The sequence below is a fragment of the Ornithorhynchus anatinus genome, chromosome 7, assembly GCF_004115215.2.
Source record: "Ornithorhynchus anatinus isolate Pmale09 chromosome 7, mOrnAna1.pri.v4, whole genome shotgun sequence".
NCBI classification, from domain to species: Eukaryota; Metazoa; Chordata; class Mammalia; order Monotremata; family Ornithorhynchidae; genus Ornithorhynchus; species Ornithorhynchus anatinus.
The window spans coordinates 24,735,591-24,759,801 of NC_041734.1; the positions used below are offsets into that span (position 1 = coordinate 24,735,591).

A 24,211-nucleotide genomic window follows, 5' to 3' on the forward strand; every position below is an offset into this window, starting at 1 on the left:
AGGATAGTAAAGGGACAGGGGACTAGCTCTTTTTAGCTGCTAAGGTCCTGCTTAAACTTCCAGTCTTTTATCTTTAAAATCATCCTGTCCACCTTGGCCCTTCCTTTGGGAGGCAAGCCTGAGGTAAAGGAGAGAGGGAAGAGAGAGGACAGGATCCTGGGTTGCACCTGAAGTGGGCTTGGAGAGATTCATTCTCCAGAAGGCCCATTAGGGACAGTAGTCTTTGTTCCCCTTTCTAAGGGACTCTGAGCAGTGGTGGACTTAAATTTGGTCCTGCTTCCCGCAGAGACTAGCTAAGTAGGCCCTGGAGGGCGAACTATGACAGTTTTTCCCAGAGAGGTTGGGAGTTGTGGTGAGGAATATCAAAGTCTGTCATTGCTCCCTGACAGTCCTGATTTGAGAGAGAGAGAGAGAGAGAGACATCCTTCCCTCCTCTGCCCCTTACGCTGCCCCCTTGGGGAATAGAGCATGGGTCTTGGGGTCAGAAGGACCTGGGTTCTAATCCAGCTCTGGCCACTTGTCTGTTGTGTGACCTTGGGGGCAAGTCACTTCACTTCTCTGTGCCTCAGTTACCTCATCTGTAAAATGGGGTCCATTCTGATTAGCTTGTATCTACCCCAGTGCTTAGTGTATATTTCAGACACCCAATCTTCTAAAATCACTGCCATTAGAGTCATACAACTTTGATAGCAAGATGTAACCCTTTGGAATAATTATTTACATTTGATTTCATCTTTGGTTAAAAGAAAGCAGATGTGCAAACCTTCCAATTTCTATTAAAAATAAATAATCTTCCACTCCTACATCAGCAGCTTCTAAACATTTAAATCCTCGCAACCCCAGTAGCATATTATGGCTTCCTTCTAGTTGTAATCTAATGTATTCACAGCCCCCTTAGCACAATTGTACGAATCTTCTATTCTTTATTACTTCCTCTTTTCTGTAATTTACTTATATGCCGGCCTCTCCAACTAGACTGTAAGCTCCTCGAAGGCAGAGATCATGTCTTATGATTCTGTTGTATTTTCTGTACAGTGAGTGCAGTGTCCTATTGCTTGATCAATTACTAACAATATCTGGGTTTTTTTTCTTTGTTTTTGTTTTCCCTTAAAGCTCTTTTCAGGTCAACATGTCCAGCAAAATCTGTGGCGGATCTGTGGTGGAGATGCAAGGAGATGAGATGACTCGAGTAATTTGGGAATTGATTAAAGAAAAGCTTATTTTCCCTTATGTTGATCTGGATCTGCACAGGTAATTTTCTCATTTTGGGGCTATCACCTAAGCTGACCCAGGTCCATTAGACTGTGTGCCACCAGCACAGGGATTGCATTTTTAACATGTGACCAGTAGGACTTTCCCTTCAGCCCAAATTTCAGGTGAGAGCCTACAGAACCCCTGGGCAGGCCCTATGTCGGTGGTTCTCATGAAGCTGAATGAAGAGATGTCGAGCACCCCTAGGGCTGGGAAAGGTTTTGGAGACCAAACTGAACCTGTGAGCTAATGAGTTTGTGGTTTCAGACTCATTAGAAGCTGGCTTCCTCATTCGAGTATGTGTTTAACATAGAAAAATGGAGATGAGAAGTACGCTGTAATAATAACTGTATTTAAGTCCTTACTATATGCCAGGCACTGTTCTAAATGGTGGAGAAGATACAAGTTAATCAGGTTGGACACATTCCCTGTCCCACATGGAGCTCACAAAGCTGACAACTGGCGGAGCCAGATTTAGAGCCCACGACCTCTGACTCCCAAGCCCATGCTCTTTCCACTAAGCCACACTGCTTCTCAGTGTGGTTCTAATTCTGGATCCACCACTTGTCAGCTCCGTGACTTCAGACAAGTCACTTAACTTCTCTGTGCCTCAGTTTACCTCATCTGTAAAATGGGGATTAAGACTGTGAGCCCCACATGGGACAACCTGAGTGCTTAGAACAGAAGAATACTCTGGTGAGAATTAGACATGGTCCCTGTCCTTTGGGTGCTTACAATCTAAAAATACAAGGTGGGAGGGGACTGGTAACATACCCATAAGGACTGATGAAACAAAACACTAAGGCAACATAAAGATGAACAAAAAGCTGTAGGGCACTGTGATTGGAAAAGCAGTGGCTCAGAGTCCACAGTCAGTACAGCAGCCATAATGCCTGCTGCGATAACAGACACTACAGCCTTCCCAAGGTTTTGTGGAGGTGGCACCAGGCTGGGGCTGATTTTCTCATTCCTTGCCAGGGTGGTGTAAGGCAGGTTGGGATAATGATATGATATGATATGAAGGAGAGCCAGTATGGGTTCTCGGTGAGGCAGTAGGGTTGTCTGGTAGAGTGGAACGTGGGGTGCTCTCAGAGCTATGGTGACAAAGTGGCAGTTGCAGGAATTGCAACAAGAAGGGAGCAGGGCCCCAGTGGATTCACTGAGACTGGAGGGGCACACTATAGCAACTCATATCCCCTGTAGCCTGACATGTATAAGGCATGTCAGGAGTAATAAGAATGATAATGGTGTTTAAGCGCTGTTTTCCTTGGTCAAATAGGGGCTGTGGAAGGAGGGAGAGAGAGAGAGCACACACACGAGCACGCGCACACACACACTTTGCGAAGTTGCAACAGTTAGAAAGATAAGTGAGAGACTTATGAAAACCTTTCTTCAATTTTGAATGTAAAAAAGCCTGCTCTCTACCTTTATTATTACAACTTTTGAAAGAGCAATTGAGTAGCTGAAGTCTTTTGTTGATTCAAGTTTTCCTTTGCATCATTCTGTGCTTTCAGTGAGAACTTTGTTTTCGTTTTAACAACAGTTAGTATCTTCTGGGTGGGTGTATATAGAGGGTTTTTCTGCCTCAGAATAAGCCCAGATGTTGGCAGTAAAACTAGAGACTGAGTCTGAGAACAAAAGGTAATCTCTCAACAATCGGGGAAAGGGTCATGGATTCTACTGAATGACAACTCCAGGGAGCCTTTTAATACAAAACTGGTTATAGACTTAGCACATTCAGCAAGAAGATCTCCTGCTCCATCTGCCTGGCATATGAATAAAGCTTTATTTGTTTTCCACTCCATGTTTAAGATCCCTTTTCGCTTAGCACCCTACAAGGCTATTTAATGTCTTTCGCTGGTGATATTGGATCTGTCCCCTATGAGCACTTGGTATTCTTCTCAGTCCAAGAATACTTATGTACAAAGCCATAATTTATTTTAAAGTCTTTGTCTTCCCTCTAGCCCGTAAGCTTCTTGTGGGCAGAGAATGGGTCTTCCAACTCCCTAGTACTTTACTCTTCCAAGCACTTAGTAGAGAAGCAGCGTGGCTCAGTGGAAAGAGCACAGGCTTTGGAGTCAGAGGTCATGGGTTCAAATCCCGGCTCGGCCACTTGGCAGCTGTGTGACTTTGGGCAAGTCACTTAACTTCTCGGTGCCTCAGTTACCCCATCTGTAAAATGGGGATTAAAACGGTGAGCCCCACGTGGGACAACCTGATTCCCTTGTGTCTACTCCAGCGCTTAGAACAGTGCTCGGCACATAGTAAGTGCTTAACAAATACCAAATACCAACATTATTATAAAGTGCTCTCCAACAGTAAGCGCTCAATGAATACCATTGATTGATTTTGATCTGTTTGGTTTTTTTATGGCTACTAGTGACTTATTAGATACTGTCTGCTTAACAAAACATCGTCATTGATCCTCCAAAATAGAACAGTATATTTGTATGTGTGTGTTATGTGTATAGAAATATATATTCACACACACAAAAATAGACATGCACACACTGAAATAATGTAAGCTTTGTTAGCCAGAACCTTACTCCCTGTTGCTTTTGAGAATGCAGATTTCTGGTAGACCTGCTCAATTGGCCCTTTGTAGAGAGGAGTTTTGGTAGAGAGGAATATACAGTGAGTGACTTCTCCCTTGTGACTAGGCAGCACTTCTGTGAGGATTGCATAAACTCTCTTAATCTGTTTGGCAAACAGCACTTAACCAGCTGGAGGCTTTGGGGGAATCTCCTATTTCGATCAGCAAACCAAACCTTTCAATCAATGACATTTTTTGAGAGCACTTACTAAAGGCTTGGGAGACTATAGTACAACAGAGTTGGTAGACAGTTTTCTTGCTTCCATGACTAAGCCCCCACTTTCCTCTTCTCCCACTCCCTTATGCATCTCCTTGACTTGCTCCCTTTATTCATCCTCCCATCCCCCCAAGCCCCACAGCATTTATGTACGTATCTGTAATTTTATTTATATTAATGTTTGTATCCCCCTCTACACTGTAAGCTCATTGTGGGCAGGGAGTATGTCTATTATTGTTATATTGTAGTCTCCCAAGGGCTTAGTATGGAGCTCTGCACATAGTAAGTGCTCAATAAATACAATTGATAGACTGGTCCTCTTGTAATACATGAATTCCCTGATTTTCTGTGATGTCTGCCCCTTCGCAGACCCTCTTTGGACTTCTGAAAACTTTTCTTGAGTCTTTTGTGAAATTATATAAAGCTTCCTGCAGGCTAACCAACATTCAAGCCAGCAGGTGGTCCCCAAGTTCCCCAATAACAAAGCTCTTACAGGATATCTTTGTGAGGATAAGAAAAGAGAAAATGCCCATGTGTAAGGCAGAAAAGACAAGAGTGTGAGGATGGTGTTTGGGATTGTGATACCTGCTACAAAAGGAAGTATGTGAAAGTACCATGGAACAGCACTTTGCTTTACTGTTTAGTGTTTCCCAGGATCATGTGTGCCTGGTCGCTCACTTTTCTTGTCCTGGGCTCTTGTAAATCACAACTTTTGGTATCTTAAGTTTGTCTGTTGCCTTAAGCATAAAGTACTGTAACACTCTTATCATAAAAAGTTGGTCTAAGCTGTCTGGCCATGCTAATTCATTTTGGGATTTTGATTCCCTGAAGCTATGATTTGGGCATAGAGAATCGGGATGCTACTAATGACAAGGTCACCTCAGAGGCTGCCGAAGCCATAAAGAAATATAACGTGGGCATCAAGTGTGCGACAATCACCCCAGACGAGAAGAGGGTTGAGGAATTCAAGCTGAAGCAGATGTGGAAGTCGCCCAATGGAACTATCCGAAACATCCTCGGGGGCACTGTCTTCAGGGAAGCCATTATCTGTAAAAACATTCCCCGACTTGTGTCTGGCTGGGTAAAACCAATCATCATAGGCCGTCATGCTTATGGAGACCAAGTAAGTCATTTTGGAATCACGTATTCTCTGTCATCAGCACTTTTCTTGCTTCCCCTTAGTTCTCTGGTCCATATTTACAATATAGAATTTACCATAAATGCATTTATTGAGGACCTGCTGTTTTCCAAGCACTTGTACTAAGCCCTCAGGAGAGGCCAGCAAAAACACAAGTCACATTATTTGCCCACGGGCACTTTATGTTTAATAGGGGAAACAAATGGAAAAGTATTTCTAAACAGTTGAGCTGAATGAACTGAATGTTCCATCAGATATATATCATCTGCTTATGTTGTAATTACTCCAGCATTTAGTACAGTGCTTGGCACGTAATAAGCACTTAACAAATAACACGATTATTACCATTAGACACATAAACTCAAGTGTTGGACATGGGTACTAGAGATGGCTGTTAGGCCGATCTGGGCTCTTTGGATTGGTAAGATTTGTTTGAGTAGGTGGAATTTTAGAGGGGACCTGAAGAGAGGTAGGGCTTAGATCTGCTGGATTTTGAGGGTAAGGGGGCTCTAGGCCAGGGAGGCGGTTTGAGGAAAAGCTTGGAGGCAGGTAAGTTGAGAGCAGGGCAGTTAGGGGAAGACCTGGGGAGGATCAAGGAGTGTGAGTTGGGGAATAGTGGAAGAGATGTAGCATTTCCATATGGACTGTATCTAAATCTAATTTTACCACCCTTTTTTCTTACTGGCTATTATCTTTAAAAATAGTCTGGTTTGGGAAAATCCTGACTCTAATTCCTTGTTATATGACCTTGAGCAGGTCACTTAATTTCTCTATACTTCAGTTTCCTCATATGCCAAATGGGGATTCAATACCTGGTCTCACTGCTACTTAGACTGAGAGCCCCATGTAGAATCTGAATATCTTGTATATGCCCCAGTGCTTAATATAGTAGTTGGCATATAGTAAGTGCTTAACAAATACCACAATTATTGATATTAAGTCACTTAACTTCTCTGTGCCTCAGTTTTGTTATCTGTAACATGGAGGCTAAATAATAAAGCACTACACTGTTCTAAATCCTGAAGTAGATATAATCAGGTTGGTTGGATATGGTTCTTGTCCCACATGGGGCTCACGCTGTTAAGTAGGGAGTAAGAATTCCCCTTTTACAGATGAGGTGATTAGGACACAGAAGTTAAGGGACTTATACAAGGTCACATAGACAAATGGCAGAGCTGGGATTAGAAGCTAAGTCCTCTGACTTCTAGGCCCATGCCCTTTCGATTTGGCGACGCTGCTTCCTGGATTTTTATGTTCCAGAAACTTAATTCTTTCAGGAGTTCTGTCCATTTGTTCATTTGACTTATGGGAGGGAGTGCAGCTAGTGGAAAGCACACAGCTAGTGGAAAACACAGAGTCCTGGTCCCAGGATTGAGTCCCAACTCTGTCAGTGACTTGGGCAGTTTCCTGGCCCCATGACCTCTGGGTCTCCATTCCCTCATCTATAAATGGGGAGAAATTACCTGCTTTCCCACTCTTTTGGGCTGGAAGCCCCATATGGGAGAAGAATTGTGTCCCCTCTGATAGCCTTCTAGCCATCCTAGAATTTAGCGCATAGTAGGCATTTAATAAGTACCATAATAACTTTATGGTATCAAAATAATATTATTATGGTTATCAGGTACTTAGTATTTAGAGTCCTAAGATGCTGATTTTTGGTGAAGCCTGGTCCTCACAAACCGCCCATTTCCAAGGGGTCACAAAAGTGGCCACAGTTTGGCATGTGGATTGGCCCAGGCTGAATCCAGCACCATGGCCTTGGGCAGGTGAAAGCTCAGTCAAGTATTAGTTTCCGAAGACCCTGCTTGAATCCCTGTGAAATACCTCTGCTATTTACTGTGGATTTTTGCATTAATCTTCTTAAAACTTCATTCCTTTCTTGCACAGTACAGGGCAACAGATTTTGTAGTTCCTAGACCTGGCAAGGTGGAGATGGTTTACACTCCCCAGGATGGCGGCAAAGCAGTGACATATTTGGTCCATAATTTTGAAGGTATGTGGGAAAAGTGGGAAAACTCATCCAGGGAGTGTTAACTTCATTGCATGATCCTTTGTAGATGGGTCTGTGTAGGACAGGTCTACCAGCTACTGTCAAATCTGCAGGAGACAAGTTTGAATCACTTCTCTAAATCCATTCAGATCTTGGTGTTATAGTAGAAATAGGAGTAGTAGCATGACCCAGGGAATGGAGCACAGGCCTGGAAGTCAGAAGGACCTGTGTTCTACTCCTGGCTCTGCTACTTTGCTGTGTAACCTTGGACAAGTCACTTAATGTCTCTGTGCCTCAGGTGCCTTATCTGCTAAAATGGGGATTGGAACCGTGTCCAAGTTGATTAGTTTGTGTCTACCCCTACGCATGGTACAGTGCTTGGCATATAATAAAAACTTAAGGAAGACCATTAGTTGGAGTAGTAGTAGTAATATTTATTAAGCGCTTATTTTCTGCAGAGCACTGTACTAAGCCCTGGAAAAGGATACACAGGTGAGAATTAGACACAGACCCTGTCTCTTGAGGCACTCACAATCTGTGAATATAGTTGGGGGAGGGATTGGAGATAGGCACAATGGGAGCAATGAAAAAATAAAACATTAAAACAGTACAAGGTGCAAGGACAAAGACACAATACATAAAATTAAAACAAAAATCAGTAGGGAGTCATTGGCTAGAGGAGTGGAATTTCTGGATCCTTGTGATTCAGAGTTCCTGGCATACCACAACCATTAGCTTTCCCAAGATCATATGAAGCTTACTGCAGGTGCTCTTCTCCTTCCTGCCAGGGATGTGGAAAGCAGGATCTCTTTGGTTCAGAGGGGAATCAATGCTGTTTCTCAGGGAGACAACCTGGCTGGTGCACAAAGTGTACCAGGGCAACATGGCTGGTGCACAGAGCATGCTGGGAGCAGAAGCACTGGATGGCAGAGAGGGGAGGGAGCTTGCTCCACCACAGTGGAGCGGGCTGGTTGGCCAGCATTCACTGGGGGCTTAATACCACCAGTACTTTCTCTCACAAGTCATCTTGTAGGGAATGAAAAAGATTAGCCTGAGGTCATGTAGAAAGGGCATTTCTGTGATTGACAGTTATTGCCAATGGATATGAATTTTTCGGTGTTCCTCTTCCCCCCTTCTCCTCTCACCCACTCCTCACTGCCAGCTTACCTAGACTTTACCCTAAGCCCTGCCAGAGAGGTGCAGGATGGGGGGTGGGGGCAAGAGGAGGCAGAGCCAAAAAAAACTCTTGAGCATTCTGGGGGTGGGGGAATTGTAGGTACACTAGGAGTTGCCCAATCCATGGCCCAATCCTCATTAATGTTTGCTACCTATTCAGTGTTGGGTTTGCCCTATGCATAGTGGGTTAGCTCTGTTAAGAATTGCCCATTGTGTGGTTAGTGTTTTATTCACACAGGTCTCCTGCCTATCAGATTATTTATTGGCTGAGAAACCGAAGATTTTTCTTCCTCCAGTCTCCCTGTCCTTCTAACTGGCAAGGATTTATTTTATGGTATTTGTTAAATGCTTACTGTGTGCCAAGCACTCTAAGTGCTGGGGTTGCACACAGTCCCCCTCCAACGTGGGGCTCACAGTCTTGTCTTAATCCCCATTTTACAGATGAAGTAACTCAGATTCAGAGAATTTAAGTGACTTGCCCAAGGTCCCACAAGAGACAAGTAGCGGAGCTGGAATTAGAACCCAGGTTCTTTTTGCTGCCAGGTCCGTGCTCTATCTTTGAGGCCCTGCTGCTTTTTGTACAAGCTTTGTGCAAGATGGCCAAGATTGGCCTACCTTGTTTGGGGTCCGGGCCAGTTTAGATGAAATAAATGATGCTTCAAAAGCAAATCTTCATAGCCTGGATTTAGGTTTTGGGATTCTCAATTTCATCGTTATTTTTAATCTTGTAGGTACAGTTTTGTCCATGGAGCGCTTTGTGTGCAGAGCACTATGCTAAGTGCTTGGAAAAGTACAATGCAGCAATAAAGAAAGACAGTCTCTGCCCACAACAAGCTCACAGTCTAGCCTTTCCAGAGAGAGTTCTACAAGTGATTTTGTCATGAATAGTAGAACAGAAACTTAAATAGCAAAATCATACAAGCCCTTTTCAGTTTTTGTCGTTTATGCAAAAACTATTATATCTTGCCACAAAACTATTTGGCTTTTTAAATTTTTTCCCCCAAAGAAAATGGGCACCTGCTTCCTTGGAGGGTTGCCCACGTTTTGCTTCATAGCCTTTGACTTAGCTGTCTGTTGATGCCTTAATTGTTTGCTATTTTGAACTGGGTGCACCCAGACATCATATACAGCCTGCTTTCCTTTTTCAGTTCTTCATTCATTCAATTGTATTTATTGAGCGCTTACTGTGTGCAGAGCATGGTACTAAGCACTTGGGAGAGTACAATAATGCAATAAACGGACACATTCCCTGCCCACAACAAGCTTACAGTCTTCATTACACTTCATTACACTTCAAAAAAAACAAACCCAAACCATCTTAGGACTAAGTTCCTTTGGGAAGAAAGAGCTTTTACACAGATTTAGGTTAGACTTCACCTTTGTACCTGAGAATTTATCTGTGGTTTCTCAAGATTGTTACAGATCTATTTACCTGGTCAAGGCCCTCAATTGTAGGAGAGTTGAGTAACTCCTTTTAATCTGAAAGGCCTGATGGGAGGCTTGTCTGCTCTTGTCCACAAAGCTGGTATTTTCATCAACCCCCACCCTCCTGGAGGGCAAACTCCCTTTCCTCATCCTCCAGGAGTGAGGTTAATCCACAAGGTGCTAGCTGAGATCCAAAAACTCAGAGGGGTTTAACTACTTTCCAGTCTTCCTCTCAAATGAATTTCTTTCACATTTCTTCTCTGTGGTCGATTCCTACTTCCTTTATGTACAATTCTACTTTCCAGAGAAACCCCCACTGTGGTTGGAACAGGTACATTGAACCTCAGGGATACACCTTTGGGCCCCAAGAAAAGCAGAAAAGATTTGGTGACCAAAGCAGGCATTTGATTGCTTCCCTCTGAATCCCCATACAGGGAAGCTTTTCAATGGCACAACCCAGGTAGATGGCACTGTTCTGGGTGTCAGCTATTCTGGAGGACCCAAGCTTGGAGAAGCCAAAATAGGTGTCTGAGGAGACCCCTGGGCAGAATCTAGTCTGGTGCTTGGACCCTCTGGGTCCTTCAGAAAAACAGCCTGACCCTACACTAGGCCAGATAATAATGATGGTATTTGTTAAGCGCCTACTATGTGTCAAGCCCTGTTCTAAGCGGTGGGATAGATACAAGGTAATCAGCTTGTCCCACATGGGGCTCACAGTCTTAATCCCCATTTTGCAGATGAGGTAACTGAGGCATAGAGAAGTTAAGTGACTTGCCCAAAGTCACACAGCTGATAAGTGGAGGAGCCGGGATTAGAACCCACAATTTGTGACTCACAAGCCTGTGCTCTTTCCACTAAGCCATGCTGCTTCTTATAACTGTGGTATTTAAGTGCTTACTATGTACCAGGCACTGTACTAAGTGTTGGGGTGGATACAAGCAAATAGGACTGGACACAGTCCCTGTCCCACAGACTCAATCCCCATTTTACAGAGAAGGTAACTGAAGATCCCCTGAAGCCCTTCGGGTTGCCCTCAGACCATCACACATTCCTAACATGCTTCAGAGATGAGCTGACTTCATCCGTGACTCATCTTGGCTGAACTGGGGGTTGGGGGGCACTTGATCCTCCTCAGAATAATCTTTCATTCCCTTGGAAGCACACTGGACTGGGGTTAGGACTTTGTACCCTGGTAGGTGTGGGCCTATGTCCTCCCTTCCTCCTTCCCTCTCTCTCCCACCACCAGGAAAGTGTGGCCACTGGCCACTTGATCCTCCTCAGAATAATCTTTCATTCCCTTGGAAGCACACTGGACTGGGGTTAGGACTTTGTACCCTGGTAGGTGTGGGCCTATGTCCTCCCTTCCTCCTTCCCTCTCTCTCCCACCACCAGGAAAGTGTGTTTATTCCAGAGGAAGTGACTTTGAAGGAAATACTAAATGTCTCCTGCGAGCGCAAGCTGGAAAAAGTGGGTTGTGGGTGTTCGGATGAGGTGTCTGCCCTGGCTGAATGGTGGTCTGCCCTGTCTGCTGGTTGAGGTGACCGGGAGGTACCAAGCCTGCTCTGGTAGTAATCCTGGAAGTCGCTTCAACCCAGCTGACTGCCCAGCTGAGCAGTATGTATAGCCCCTCACCCCCATAGATAGCCTGGACCAGGGGTGCTCCTCAGCGGCCCAGCTTCCCTGTCCAAGGAACAGTCTGCTTCTAAATAGGCAGGGAATATGTCTGTTATTGTTTTAGTGTATTCATTAATTCATTCAGTCATATTTACTGAATGCTTTCTGTGTGCAAAGCACTGTGTGCAAAGCTCTTGGGAGACTACAGTACAACAATAAACAGTTACATTCCCTGCCTACAATGAGCGTACAGTCTGAGGGTGGGGAGACATAAAGTAATGTTAAATAAAGAAATTACAGGTATGAACATAAGTGTTGTGGGTCTGGGATGAGGGAAGAGCAAAGATAGCAGGTCAAGGCGATGCAGAAGGGAGTGGGAGATGAGGAAGAGTGGGGCTTAGTCTGGAAAGGCCTCTTGGAGTAGATGTGCTTCAATAAGACTTTGAAGAGGGACAGAGTAATTGTCCGTTGGATTTGAGAAGGAAGGGCATTCCAGACCAGAGGCAGGACATGGGCTAAGGGTCGGCAGTGAGATAGGCGAGATAGAGGCATTATGAGAAGGTTAGCACTAGAGGAGCGAAGTGTGCTAGCTGGGTTGTAGAAGGACAGAAGTGAGGTGAAATAGGAGGGGGCAAGAAAGTGGAGTGCCTTAAAGCCAAGGTGAGGAGTTTTTTTGTAGAAAAATTGTAGTCTACCAAGTGCTTAGTATAGTGCTCTGCATGTAGTAAGCACTCAATAAATGTGATTGAAGTACGAGTCCCCGGCCCAAGCAGAAATAGCCTGGGGGGGGGAGGTGGCGATGTGGACCTGGGCATACCCAGCATCCCACTCAATCATTTAGTCACTCCAGCTGGCTTGTAGACAGCCCAGACATTCCTCTCCTAGCCCCTTTTCACATTCTTTAGACCAACTCAGAACAAGCATTCACTCTCTTGTTGCATGAAGCCTTAGTACAGTGCTCTGCACATAGTGCTCAATAAATACTATTGAATGAAGCCTACCAGGATGGTGATTGTTCCAGCTTGTTATCCAGGTTGGGTATTTCACCCAATCCTGCAGCATCTGTCCCACTAGATGGTGAACCATCTAGTGAAGTCTGCTCCAGCAAGGAAATTCTCAGTAGGCAGGAGCAGAAAGGTTTCCTGGTCCTGGACATTATGGAGAGAGTGGTAAAGTCATCTGTTACATCCAGTGTAGATGGCAGAAACTATTTTCTTCTAGTCTGTTAGCTCCTTAGACAGGGACTGTGTCTGTCAACTCCGTTGTATTGTACTTGCCCAAGTGTTCAGTACAGTGCTCTGCACACAAGAAGTGCTCAGTAAGTACCAGTGATTGAGGAGGGCTCTTTCTGGTTTCTAATAGGTTGCCGGGAGTGGAGGGTCGGGAGCAGGGTTGCTTCCATTTCTACCGTTCTGTACCTCATGTCTGTTGGCAACAATTGAATCAATTTGATATTGTGTGAAATGACTAATATTGGTGAATACCAATGACTGGAAGGGCAAGGGAACACGTGTGTGTGTGTGTGTGTGTGTTTAAAGAGGAAGCAAATGGCAATGGATACCTTCAACTCAAACTGGAGATGTTTTTGCACCTTGTTCCATTGTGCAGAACAGATTCTCATGCTAGTCATTCATTCATTCATTCATTCATTCAATAGTATTTATTGAGCGCTTACTATGTGCAGAGCACTGTACTAAGCGCTTGGGATGAACAGGTCGGCAACAGATAGAGACAGTCCCTGCCGTTTGACGGGCTTACAGTCTAATCGGGGGAGACGCACAGACAAGAACAATGGCACTAAACAGCGTCAAGGGGAAGAACATCTCGTAAAAACAATGGCAACTAAATAGAATCAAGGCGATGTACAATTCATTAACAAAATAAATAGGGTAACGAAAATATATACAGTTGAGCGGACGAGTACAGTGCTGTGGGGATGGGAAGGGAGAGGTGGAGGAGCAGAGGGAAAAGGGGAAAATGAGGCTTTAGCTGCGGAGAGGTAAAGGGGGGATGGCAGAGGGAGTAGAGGGGGAAGAGGAGCTCAATCTGGGAAGGCCTCTTGGAGGAGGTGATTTTTAAGTAAGGTTTTGAAGAGGGAAAGAGAATCAGTTTGGCGGAGGTGAGGAGGGAGGGCGTTCCAGGACCGCGGGAGGACGTGACCCAGGGGTCGACGGCGGGATAGGCGAGACCGAGGGACGGTGAGGAGGTGGGCGGCAGAGGAGCGGAGCGTGCGGGGTGGGCGGTAGAAAGAGAGAAGGGAGGAGAGGTAGGGAGGGGCAAGGTGATGGAGAGCCTTGAAGCCTAGAGTGAGGAGTTTTTGTTTGGAGCGGAGGTCGATAGGCAACCACTGGAGTTGTTTAAGAAGGGGAGTGACATGCCCAGATCGTTTCTGCAGGAAGATGAGCCGGGCAGCGGAGTGAAGAATAGACCGGAGCGGGGCGAGAGAGGAGGAAGGGAGGTCAGAGAGAAGGCTGACACAGTAGTCTAGCCGGGATATAACGAGAGCCCGTAATAGTAAGGTAGCCGTTTGGGTGGAGAGGAAAGGGCGGATCTTGGCGATATTGTAGAGGTGAAACCGGCAGGTCTTGGTAACGGATAGGATGTGTGGGGTGAACGAGAGGGACGAGTCAAGGATGACACCGAGATTGCGGGCCTGCGGGACGGGAAGGATGGTCGTGCCATCCACGGTGATGGAGAAGTCTGGGAGCGGACCGGGCTTGGGAGGGAAGATGAGGAGCTCAGTCTTGCTCATGTTGAGTTTTAGGTGGCGGGCCGACATCCAGGTGGAGACCTCCCGGAGGCAGGAGGAGATGCGAGCCTGAAGGGAGGGGGAGAGGACAGGGGCGGAGATGTAGATCTGCGTGTCATCTGCGTAGAGATGGTAGTCAAAGCCGTGAGAGCGGATGAGTTCACCGAGGGAGTGAGTGTAAATGGAGAACAGAAGAGGGCCAAGAACTGACCCTTGAGGAACTCCAACAGTTAAACAGTCAATCAGCCAATGATATTTTCAAACAGTTAGTCAGTCAATCAGCCAATGATATTTATTGAGTGCTTAATGTGTGCACAGCAATGTACTAAGCACTTGGGAGAGCACAATATAACAGGGTTGGTAGACAAGTTCCCTGCCCATAAGGAGCTTACAGCAAAGAGGAGGTTAAATAAATTATGGCTATGTACAGAAGTTGCTATGGGGCTGAGAGGGGTGAATATTAACTTCCTAAGGAGTCCAGATCCAAGTGCTATAACGACACCCTTGGATCACACTCGGTCAACTTCTTGCTTCCTTAAAGTGTGTAATGTCACACGCTTCAGGGCCTCCTCCACTTTTACCCATATGTCACATATCTCCTTCCAGCAAGTCATCCTGGGAAGTACTTGCTCCAAGCATGTATACCTTTTGAGTACCACACAGCTCCAGACAGCCTGTTGTCCAGCTTCATTCCAAGCCACCCACCCTTTGTTTTGAAAACTCTGAAGACAAGGCTCCCTTTTCAATTCTTCTTGTAGGGTTCTAGACCCTTCTGTTTCCAAAGAGTGCAAATCTTTCTAGCCTTGTTTTCACACTGCAAACGTAGGCTGGGAAGGAGCCAGTGAAGAGGGCAGACAACTAAAGAGAGATGGATGGCCTTCAAGCCAGTAGTCAGGAATTTTTGCTGGAGATGGAGGGAAATGGAAGCTCTTGGGCTTCTTTGAGAATGGCACAGATAGCCACTGAATTATATGTTAGATGATTTGAGAGCTGAGGATATATGTACAAACCTGGAAATCTTTCATTGAAGTGTATTGTCATTACTTACTGGTCACTAGGGTTTCAACAATTGTCAGAGTTGGGGAATCATTTGCTAATCATTCAGAAAATGTTCTTGATCCTCATGTTGGTGAAACAAAGTCCCAACTAGCAGGTTGTGGGAAATTGGGTGGGGCCATTCTGTTGCAGGCAGAAGTGGACGGGTATGTATGTAACTCAATCTGGGGTGAATACCTTTCTATCTCCAGGGCTGCCTGTTGGTTGAATTATTGAGGCCAGAGTTGAGATGGTGGCACCGAAGGAAGTCACATTGGCTTCACACTGACTTTCTTTCTGTTTGCACTTTCTGTATCTGTGGCTGATGTGCTCCCAGTGGAAGACTGGCCGGGGAGCATGGCAGCCTGGTTGACTTTGTCTTCAAGGTGTCTTACCATTAAGTGTAGGGGAGGGGAGCTTTGATCACCATTTCCAAGAAGCCAGACTTACCCCTTTCTCCCTTTCTTGTTCACACAGCTGGCGGTGGCGTCGCTATGGGAATGTACAACCTTGATCAATCAATCAGAGACTTTGCACATAGTTCCTTCCAGATGGCACTTTCTAAAAGCTGGCCCCTCTACATGAGCACCAAAAACACTATTCTGAAGAGATACGATGGACGTTTTAAAGACATCTTCCAAGAGATTTATGAAAAGTAATTAGTTCTCTGGTTGATTATTTTGGAACCCATCTGGCCTCAGGGTCAAGAGTAAATAGGCTGACCAGCTGGTTTGGGTTGGGGGTCTCCCCGAGCAGAGAAAAGGCACAGACTGATCCTATGCTCTTAACGCTTCCTCGAGGAATGACCCCACTTCTTGTCCCCACTGAGAAGGGTGAGGAGGCGAGGGGATGTGATGGGGGCAGCTGCCGGCAGATGCCCAAGCACTTAGAACAGTGTTCTGTACAAAGTAAGTGAGGAGCAGAGGGGCCAGGAGAAGAGGGGATGAGAGGAAGGGAAAAAGAGAAGTTTCCTTCTCAACATCTCAGCCCCATAGACTCCCTCCTCTACCTCTTGTATCCCCCTCCAGCTGGAGGAGGAGACAGTGGGAGGAGCATCAAGGGCTGGACCTTGGAGATTGCAACACTTTTAGAGCCCATGAAATGTGTAGGTGACAATCTCTCCCTTTATGGAGATAAAGGGGTCTGAGGCAGCAGCCTGCCCTTCCAGCCCCATTGCTCTTAGCTCAGGCAAGGGGAAAGGACCAGGCACCTCTGACCAGTGCTATTTCAAAACCAGGGGCCAGGAATAAGGAGGTAAAGCCTCCTGCTTCCCTCTCCTCCCTCCTCACCCCCCTGCAGAGTGATAAGTGCCCAGGAAGCCTGTCTGCCCAGCAGAGATGCCTAGAGGCCTGTGATTGAACCTTGCTGATCTTGAAATGCCAATTTAGTCTTCCCTCTTTTGACCTTGCATTGACCAAAGACAGACTTCTATTGTGATATAAGGATGCAGGCATCACTGTGAACATTTGAGTGGAATCTACTTTTACCTTTTAAGAATGGCACTGGGTTTAAGGACACTGTGTTAGGTTTGTGGACAAGTCATCCATAATGAGTCACTAGAGTAAGTAAACATATTGGATGGACCATCTTAATCTTACAAATTAGGTAAGTAGGAAAGCATTGTGGCCTAGTGGAAAGAGCACATGCCTGGGATTCAAATGGCTTGGATTCCCATCCCAGCTCCACCACGTGTCTGATATGTGACCTCAGTTCTCTCATCTGAAAAATGGGAATTCAAAGCATGTTATTCCTTCTACTTAGACTGTGAGCTCTGTTGGACTTGATTATCTTGTATCTACCCCAGTACTTAGTACAGTGCTTGACACGAAGTAAATGTTTGACGAATACCACTATTAATGTTGTTGTAACTCTCAGCAGTTCCTTCGTGTGTCTTGGTTGCCACTGTCATAGCCAGAAAACTCAATCACCTTTTGGATTCACCTGTTCTTTTGGAAGCATTTTATTTGATGATAGCAAAGAGGTTTGGCTACCTAGTAAGATATTTTGGGGGTGACCTACATTTTGAATACTGTGATTCATTTTAGCTGAGTAGTGGTGACTGGAACCCAGATGTTAGCTTCCCCCTCTTTGTGTGTCTCAGGGTTTGCAGGCTGCTTTGAGTTTACAGAATCTAGAAGTCATTCATTCTCTCAGGTAAAGCAGCGTCCTGGAGAACAACAGATGCTTAAAAGAGAATCAGTGAATGGTATTTATTTAGTGCTTACTGTGTGCAGAGCACTGTACTAAGCAGTTGGGAGAGTACAGTACAACACAGTTGGTAGACACATTCCCTGTCCACACTAGCTAGAGAGCAAGCTTATAGTCTTCAGTCTAGAATTTTAGCAAGAACATATGAAGCAGTACAGATGATACCCCTTGGATAGCCAGTATCTGGCAGGAGATAGTTTTAGACATTACTCTATGTTTCTTTGGTTTCCTTTACAGGATCAAATAAGCATCTCTGTGTTGATTGTGTGTTTCTTAGGCAATACAGAAGCAAGTTTGAAGCCAAGAAGATCTGGTATGAGCACAGGCTCATTGATGATATGGTGGCCCAAGCCATGAAATCAGAAGGAGGCTTCATTTGGGCCTGTAAGAATTATGATGGCGATGTTCAGTCTGACTCTGTGGCCCAAGGTAAGGATGTTACGGGCTGAGTGAAGACCGGGCACAATGTGCTCCTGAAAGAAGGGCATAGTTCTAAAATCCTAAAACCACCTATAATAACCGCTAGAAGAATGGATGTGAAGTCCTCAGCTGATCTTCATTTCAGGGATTAATTTCAATTAGAGAAGCAGCGTGGCCTAGTTGAAAGAGCACAGGCCTTGGTGTCAGAGGGACCTGGGTTTCAGTCCTGGCTCTGCCACTTGCCTGCTTTGTGACCTTGGGCAATTAACTCCTCTGTGCCCCAGTTTCTTCATCTGTCAAGTAGAACTCAATATTTATTCTCTCTCCTACTTAGAATGTGAACCCTGGCACAAATGTGAACCTTTGCCTGAGTACTTTATATATAGATATAAAGTACTAAGGGCTTAGTACAGTGCTTGGCCCATAATAAGTGCTTAACAAATACTACAATTATTAATTTCCACCCCTCTATTCCTTTTCCAAGTGCTTATAACAAGAAGTAAAATTGGTTTAAATTTTATTCCATCTATGCCCCACCTATGGAAAAACAATTTGGATTACAACTCTATGACAAAGGCATCAGGGCTTTCAGTCCCATCTGCGTCGTCGCTCATTGCTCTCACAAATTGTTGGTTCAATGTGCCGCAGTAGTTGTGGCCCGAAAGACCAACACACTTCCTGGCATCATCATAAAAGGCAGAGAAAATGAAACAGAAGGGCCCAGTTTTTGCTACTCTCTGCAGCTCGAATGCCAGGTGCACTTCTGGTGGTGACAGCATCCTTGTCAATAGTATTTATTGAATACTTTGTGCAGAGCACTGTGCTTGGGAGAATACAATACAACAAGTTGGTAGACATATTTTCTGCCCACAATAAGCTTACTGTCTAGTGTGGGAAACAGACATTAATATAAAAAAGACAGACATTTGAGGAAGGACATCATGCAGCTGTAAAAGGGGACAGGGAAGGACAACTGAGATGGAGAAGTTGTGCTAGATGGAAAAGGTTCAGGCCTGAAGTCTGGAAAGATGAAATGGTTTAACATTATGAAGTCAAGGAGAGTGTAATGGAATTGTTCTTCAGATCCCACATCCCTACTAAGACTTGTTGTTAATGGTATTTATTAAACACTTATTACGTGCCAGGCACTGTACTAAGCACTGGTCTAGATACAAGATAATAAATTTGGACACAGTCCAGGTGAAGGAACTGAGACACAGAAAAGGGAAGTGACTTGCCCAAGGTCACACAGCAGTCAAGTGGCAGAACCAGTATTGGAACCAAACCTTTCTGACTTCCAGGCCAGTACTCTAGGCACTAGGCCACTGTGCTTCTCTAGCTTCTCTCGAAGCTAGTAGGTCTAAAGTAAACTAAAGGGAATACTTCTTCAGTTGGAAAATATGACTAGCTTCCAAATCTGATACATCTTTTAAAAGGAATCTATAATAAATGGAGGGAAAAGTTAGAGATGTAATGGAAAAAATTAGAGGTTAGTTGAGAATATCAAGAATTTAGATACTGATAGTCGGTTATTAGCATGAGAAGTTGAAGTGGTTGGGTAGTCCATGGCTAACTAGAGGTTGGGTATCCAGGAGGGCTTCCAGCCTGAAACAGTACTGGGCTGGGTTGGCTGTTGGTGTCTCCCAGTGATGGTACTGCAAGTATTAGATGGGAAACAGCCCGGAGTTTGGAGGCAGGTATGAGAAAAGATGGAGTTAAGGGTTGGGGGGCTGCCTAATGTCAGCAGCCTCTTATTGATTGGGCTGAGCAGCTCAGAACTTATACCGGGAAAGTGCTGTGCCATTTTGAAAAGCAAACACTTTAGCTTGTAAGCCTGAAGGGCAAATGAAAGATGGAATGTCTGCCACAGGAATTTCAGGGACAAGTCCCAAGATCTTAGAAGAATAACTGGAAAGAATCAAGGAAAACTCAGCTTTGTCCAATTCCGATTGGTGCCAGTAACAAAACAATGACCTCTGGATAGCTTTTGGCTCAGAGTCGGGGACTGGGCATGGCAGGATTTGCAGGTGGACAGGAGAAGGGGATGGCTTTTCCGCTCAGCCTCCACCCCCAGACACTGTCTGGAAAGCCTGCTGTGTATGTCCATGTCCAGGACCTCCCTTGGGGTCAAATCTCATCCTTCAGTTTTGGGGCCTTATGTTTAACTCTGGAAAGGAACCTCTCCCCAGAGAAAGGTTTAATGCCTTGTGCTGGGAGAATCTTCTGTTAGGAAGGAGGCAAGGTCCACATAGGGTGGCTTTTGAGAAACACCGAAAAAGGAGAAACTGTGCCGCTCTCTGCTCCCTTCACATATTTCTCAGGCTCAGTCCACATAGTCGGTGGGGGTTGAGTTGGTTGTGAGGGTGGGGAGATAGAAGGGGGGGCAGCATGGAGGTTTATGAACACATCATAGTGTAGCTCAGTCTAGCCCAACCCTGGGATACTTGTGGGATGCCTGGATTATGGGCAGCAGTCCTCTCCAGCCCGTTTGGCCATTCAGCTTTCTAGCCAGTCTTGCAGTGCAGATCAAGGCAGAACCACTCTTGGAGGGAGCATGGGCCCCCTCCCTGCATAGGAGAAAGGACTGGGCAGGCTCACCCCTTTTCAAGATCTGTGTGTCAGCAGTTGGGATTTGCAGGTGGGGTGGCTTTAATTAGAGTTAAAAAGCTATCAGGAAAATCTGCTCCCCAGCCCCCAACTGACCCTTCAGGGGGGAGAGCTGGGAGAGCTGGGAAAGATGAGGGTCAAGATTGAAGTTTTCTGGGGTGGGTACAGAGAGGCCTCCCCTAAAGGAGAATTAGGAGCAGAAAGATTCCAGTTAATCAGTCAATCAATGGTAATTATTGAGTGTTTACTGTGTACAGAGCACAGCTCTAAGCATTTGGGGAAGAACAGTTCAACAGAGTTTGTAGATGCGGTCATTGCCCACGACGAGCTTACAGTCTACAGGGGGAGGCAAGTAATTAAAACAGTTACAGATAGGAGAAATAATAGAGCATAAGATTATTTACAGAAGTATCATGGGGCTAAGGTGTGAATCAAGGTGCTTAAAGTATACACAGAAAAGTACATAGTCGAAAAAGAGGGGAGAATTGATGGGGAAATAAAAGGCTTAGTCTGGGAAGGCTTCTTAGAGGAGGTGTGATTTTTAGGAGAATCTTCAAGGTGGGGAGGGTGGTGGGCCAACAGATATGAATAGGGAAGGAGTTCCAGGCCCTGGGAGAATGTAGGCAAGAGATTGGAAGTGGTCTAGATGAGACTGAGATGCAGAAAGCAGTTTGGTTTAGAGGAGCAGAGAGTGTAGGTTGGAGTGTAGGTTGGATTGTAGTTGGAAATCAGCGAGGTTAGGTAGGAGGGAGAGAGCTGATCGATTGTCTCTAAGTTGTTGGTAAGGAGTTTCTGTTTAATGCTGAGGTGGGTGGGCAACCACTGGAGACTTTTGGGAGTGAGTAGATATGGATTGAGTGGTTTTTCAGAAAAATGATCCTGGCAGCAAAGCATAGTGTGGGCTGGAAAGAGGATAGATAGGAGTCAGGGAATTCAACGAGGAGGCTGATGCAATAGTCACAGTGGAAAATGATGAGTCCTTGAATCTGTGTGGAGGAAAAGGTGGGTTCTGTAGATGTGTTCCCCCCTACTGTTTGTGAGCCCCATGTGGGACAGGGATTGTGTCCAACCTGATTATCTTATATCTACCCCAGAATACAGTGCTTTGGCCCAAGGAAAGGACTTCACAAGTACCATAATTCTGATTATGTTTTGAAGGTAGTACTGAAAGGATTTTGTGACAGAATGTAAGGGTTGAATAAGTGATATGTGACTTAGGCTATGGCCAAGGTTTTGGGCTTGGGAGACAGGGAGGATGATGGTATTGTCTACAGTAATATAAGTCAGAAAGAGGACAGGGATTGTGTGGGAAGGTGTTATGATTTGGACATGTTAAGTTTTGAAGTATCAGTGGAGCATCCAAGTAGAGATGTCCTGAATGTAAGTGGAAATGCAAGACTGCAACGGGGAGAGAGGTCAGGACTGGAGAGGGAGATTTGGAAATCATCCACAAAGAGATGGTAGTTCATCACATATAGATGGTAGTTGAAGCTATGGTAGTGAATTAATTCGCCAAGGGAGTGGGTGCAGGTAGAGAATACAAGGGGACTTAGAAATGAAACTTGAGGCACTCCCTTGATTAGAGGGTGGGAAGAAGAAGAGGAGCCTATGAAAGAAACCGAGAAGGATCCATCAGAGAGATAGGTGGAGAGACAGCAAGGTGGAACTCAGTGTTTGGACTTCTCCAAGTATTGTCATGTGACACTCCTTCTGGGGAGTTCTGCATAGAAAAAGAAAACTCTTTCCTCTAAATCCAGCTCCAGCTGCAGGGGTTGAAAAGCTGTAATAAGATTCCCATCAGATATCTCTGAGTGGCTAGTAATGGGAATGATAGCAAGATAGAGATTGGTGAAATATTTAACCAGGAAGTGTTTACCTACCCAGGTTAAAAGAAGGAAAACTTTGAAATGGGCACTGATCCACAAAGAATTAGCTAGGCATTCCCAAAAGGACAGCATGTCCGGTTGAGATCACAGGCAGAGGCAGTGCTAAAAAAGTATCAATTTGGGGGCTCAGCTGACGGATTCCAGTGGGAACAGTGGAGTCCCGCTTCCTGGCTGCTCGCAGAATACAGCCTGTGAGCTGTGGGAAAACTGTGTCCAACAGGAGAAACCCCAGCACTTGGAACAAAGCTTGACACATAGTAAGTGCTGAACAAATACCATTAGAAAAGTGAGAGTTGATTTGGCAGAGATGCAGACGTGTGAGCCCTTTTGGCCAGAACCTTTTTGGAGGTCTGGAGAGGGCAGTGACAGTCATGCCACAGGGCTAGCTATGGCAATTGAAAGAACTCAAAATCCATAAGCTATTTGACTTCAGACCAAAAGTGATCAAAGAAAGTTAAAAAGTTGTATTGCAAATGCAATGAAAATAGCAAAGACTCTAGAAGAAGTGTTTATTGGGGTTCTTGCTTAGTTGGAGAGGGTCGGAACAATTTTTGATTGTGACCTTCCTCATTGTCTGATTTCCCAGGGACACCCATGGGGCAAACTTCACCTTAGGGCTGCTCTGTTGCTTTGGACCCCTCCTTGAGACTGTAAGCTCCTCCTCTAAACTGTAAGCTCCTTATAGACAGGGAAAGTGTCTATCAACTCTAATATGTTATACTCTCCCAAGTACTTAGTACAGTGCTCTGCACACAGTAAGCACTCAATAAATACCACTGATTGTTTGATTGCATGCCCAGTGCTGGTCGCCTCAGGGCCCACTGCTTCTCTGTGTGGCTGAGGCAGAGGAAGATGCTTGTTCCCACAGGGTACGGCTCACTGGGAATGATGACCAGCGTGCTGATTTGCCCAGATGGCAAGACAGTAGAGGCCGAAGCTGCACATGGCACTGTGACCCGCCACTTCCGCATGCACCAGAAAGGCCAAGAAACATCCACCAACCCCATTGGTAAGATGCCCCTGGCCTTTGCCTTCCTCCTGAATTAGGCTCTGGAAATCTGGAACATTCCTTGGGGAATAGCCATCACCTTGTACAGAGACTGCTCAGTGAATAGATTATTATCCAAACAGCTTTCATGCCCTTTGAACTCTGTTTATGACATCAAAGTCCTTTTGGCCTACCTCCAAATGGAACTTTGGAGCCCCCTTGGGTCCAGGCTACATGGCAGTACTCTACAGATACTGTATGCATCTCATTTCACCTATGTGTGTTAAAATGAAATTTGAGATTAATGCTCTGGGTTATGGGGCCACGTCCATGCCACAAAGTTTTGAGCAGCATTTAGGGAGATAGTGGGAGATGAAATGGAATGACCATTAAATACTTTACATTTTAGTGCCATGAAAATATACTTTGTTTGAGAAACTGGATCTTGTTTCCATACATCCTGAAACCACTGCAGGTATTCAGGTATTCTCACTCTAGGCTTCATGGCTCTCCATCACCTTGCCCCTTCCTACCTCTCCTCCCTTCTCTCTTTCTACTGCCCACCCTGCGTGCTCTGCTCCTCTACCGCCCACCTCCTCACTGTCCCCCGTTCTCGCCTATCCCGCCGTTGTCCCCTGGGCCTCTTCCTCCCGCAGTCCTGAAATGCCCTCCCTCCTCACCTCCACCAAACTAATTCTCTTCCCCTCTTCAAAACCCTACTTAATGCTCACCTCCTCCAGGAGGCCTTCCCAGACTGAGCTCCCCTTTTCCCTCTGCCCCTCCCTTCACCTCTTTGCAGCTAAACCCTCTTCTCCCCCCTTTCCCTCTGCTCGTCCCCCCATCCCGTCCCGTCCCCTCAGCACTGTACTCATCCGCTCAACTGTATGTATCTTCATTACCCTATTTATTTTGTT

The 24,211-nt window shown here is 45.5% G+C and overlaps 1 protein-coding gene across 3 annotated transcripts in view; it reads left to right on the forward strand.

Moving 5' to 3' along the window:
• IDH1 (isocitrate dehydrogenase (NADP(+)) 1) overlaps nucleotides 1-24,211 on the forward strand; it is a 29,162-nt gene that overhangs the window by 1,900 nt on the left and 3,051 nt on the right. For 2 of the 3 annotated variants that reach the window (XM_007672591.4, XM_001510999.6), the window contains exons 2-7: nucleotides 1,114-1,251; nucleotides 4,893-5,184; nucleotides 7,087-7,192; nucleotides 15,666-15,843; nucleotides 17,674-17,825; nucleotides 23,178-23,318. In XM_007672591.4, the coding sequence (XP_007670781.1) occupies nucleotides 1,130-1,251; nucleotides 4,893-5,184; nucleotides 7,087-7,192; nucleotides 15,666-15,843; nucleotides 17,674-17,825; nucleotides 23,178-23,318 (991 nt within the window). In that variant the 5' untranslated portion in view covers nucleotides 1,114-1,129. The remainder of the gene's footprint in view (nucleotides 1-1,113; nucleotides 1,252-4,892; nucleotides 5,185-7,086; nucleotides 7,193-15,665; nucleotides 15,844-17,673; nucleotides 17,826-23,177; nucleotides 23,319-24,211) is intronic. The other variant, XM_029069175.2, reaches the window with a different exon arrangement.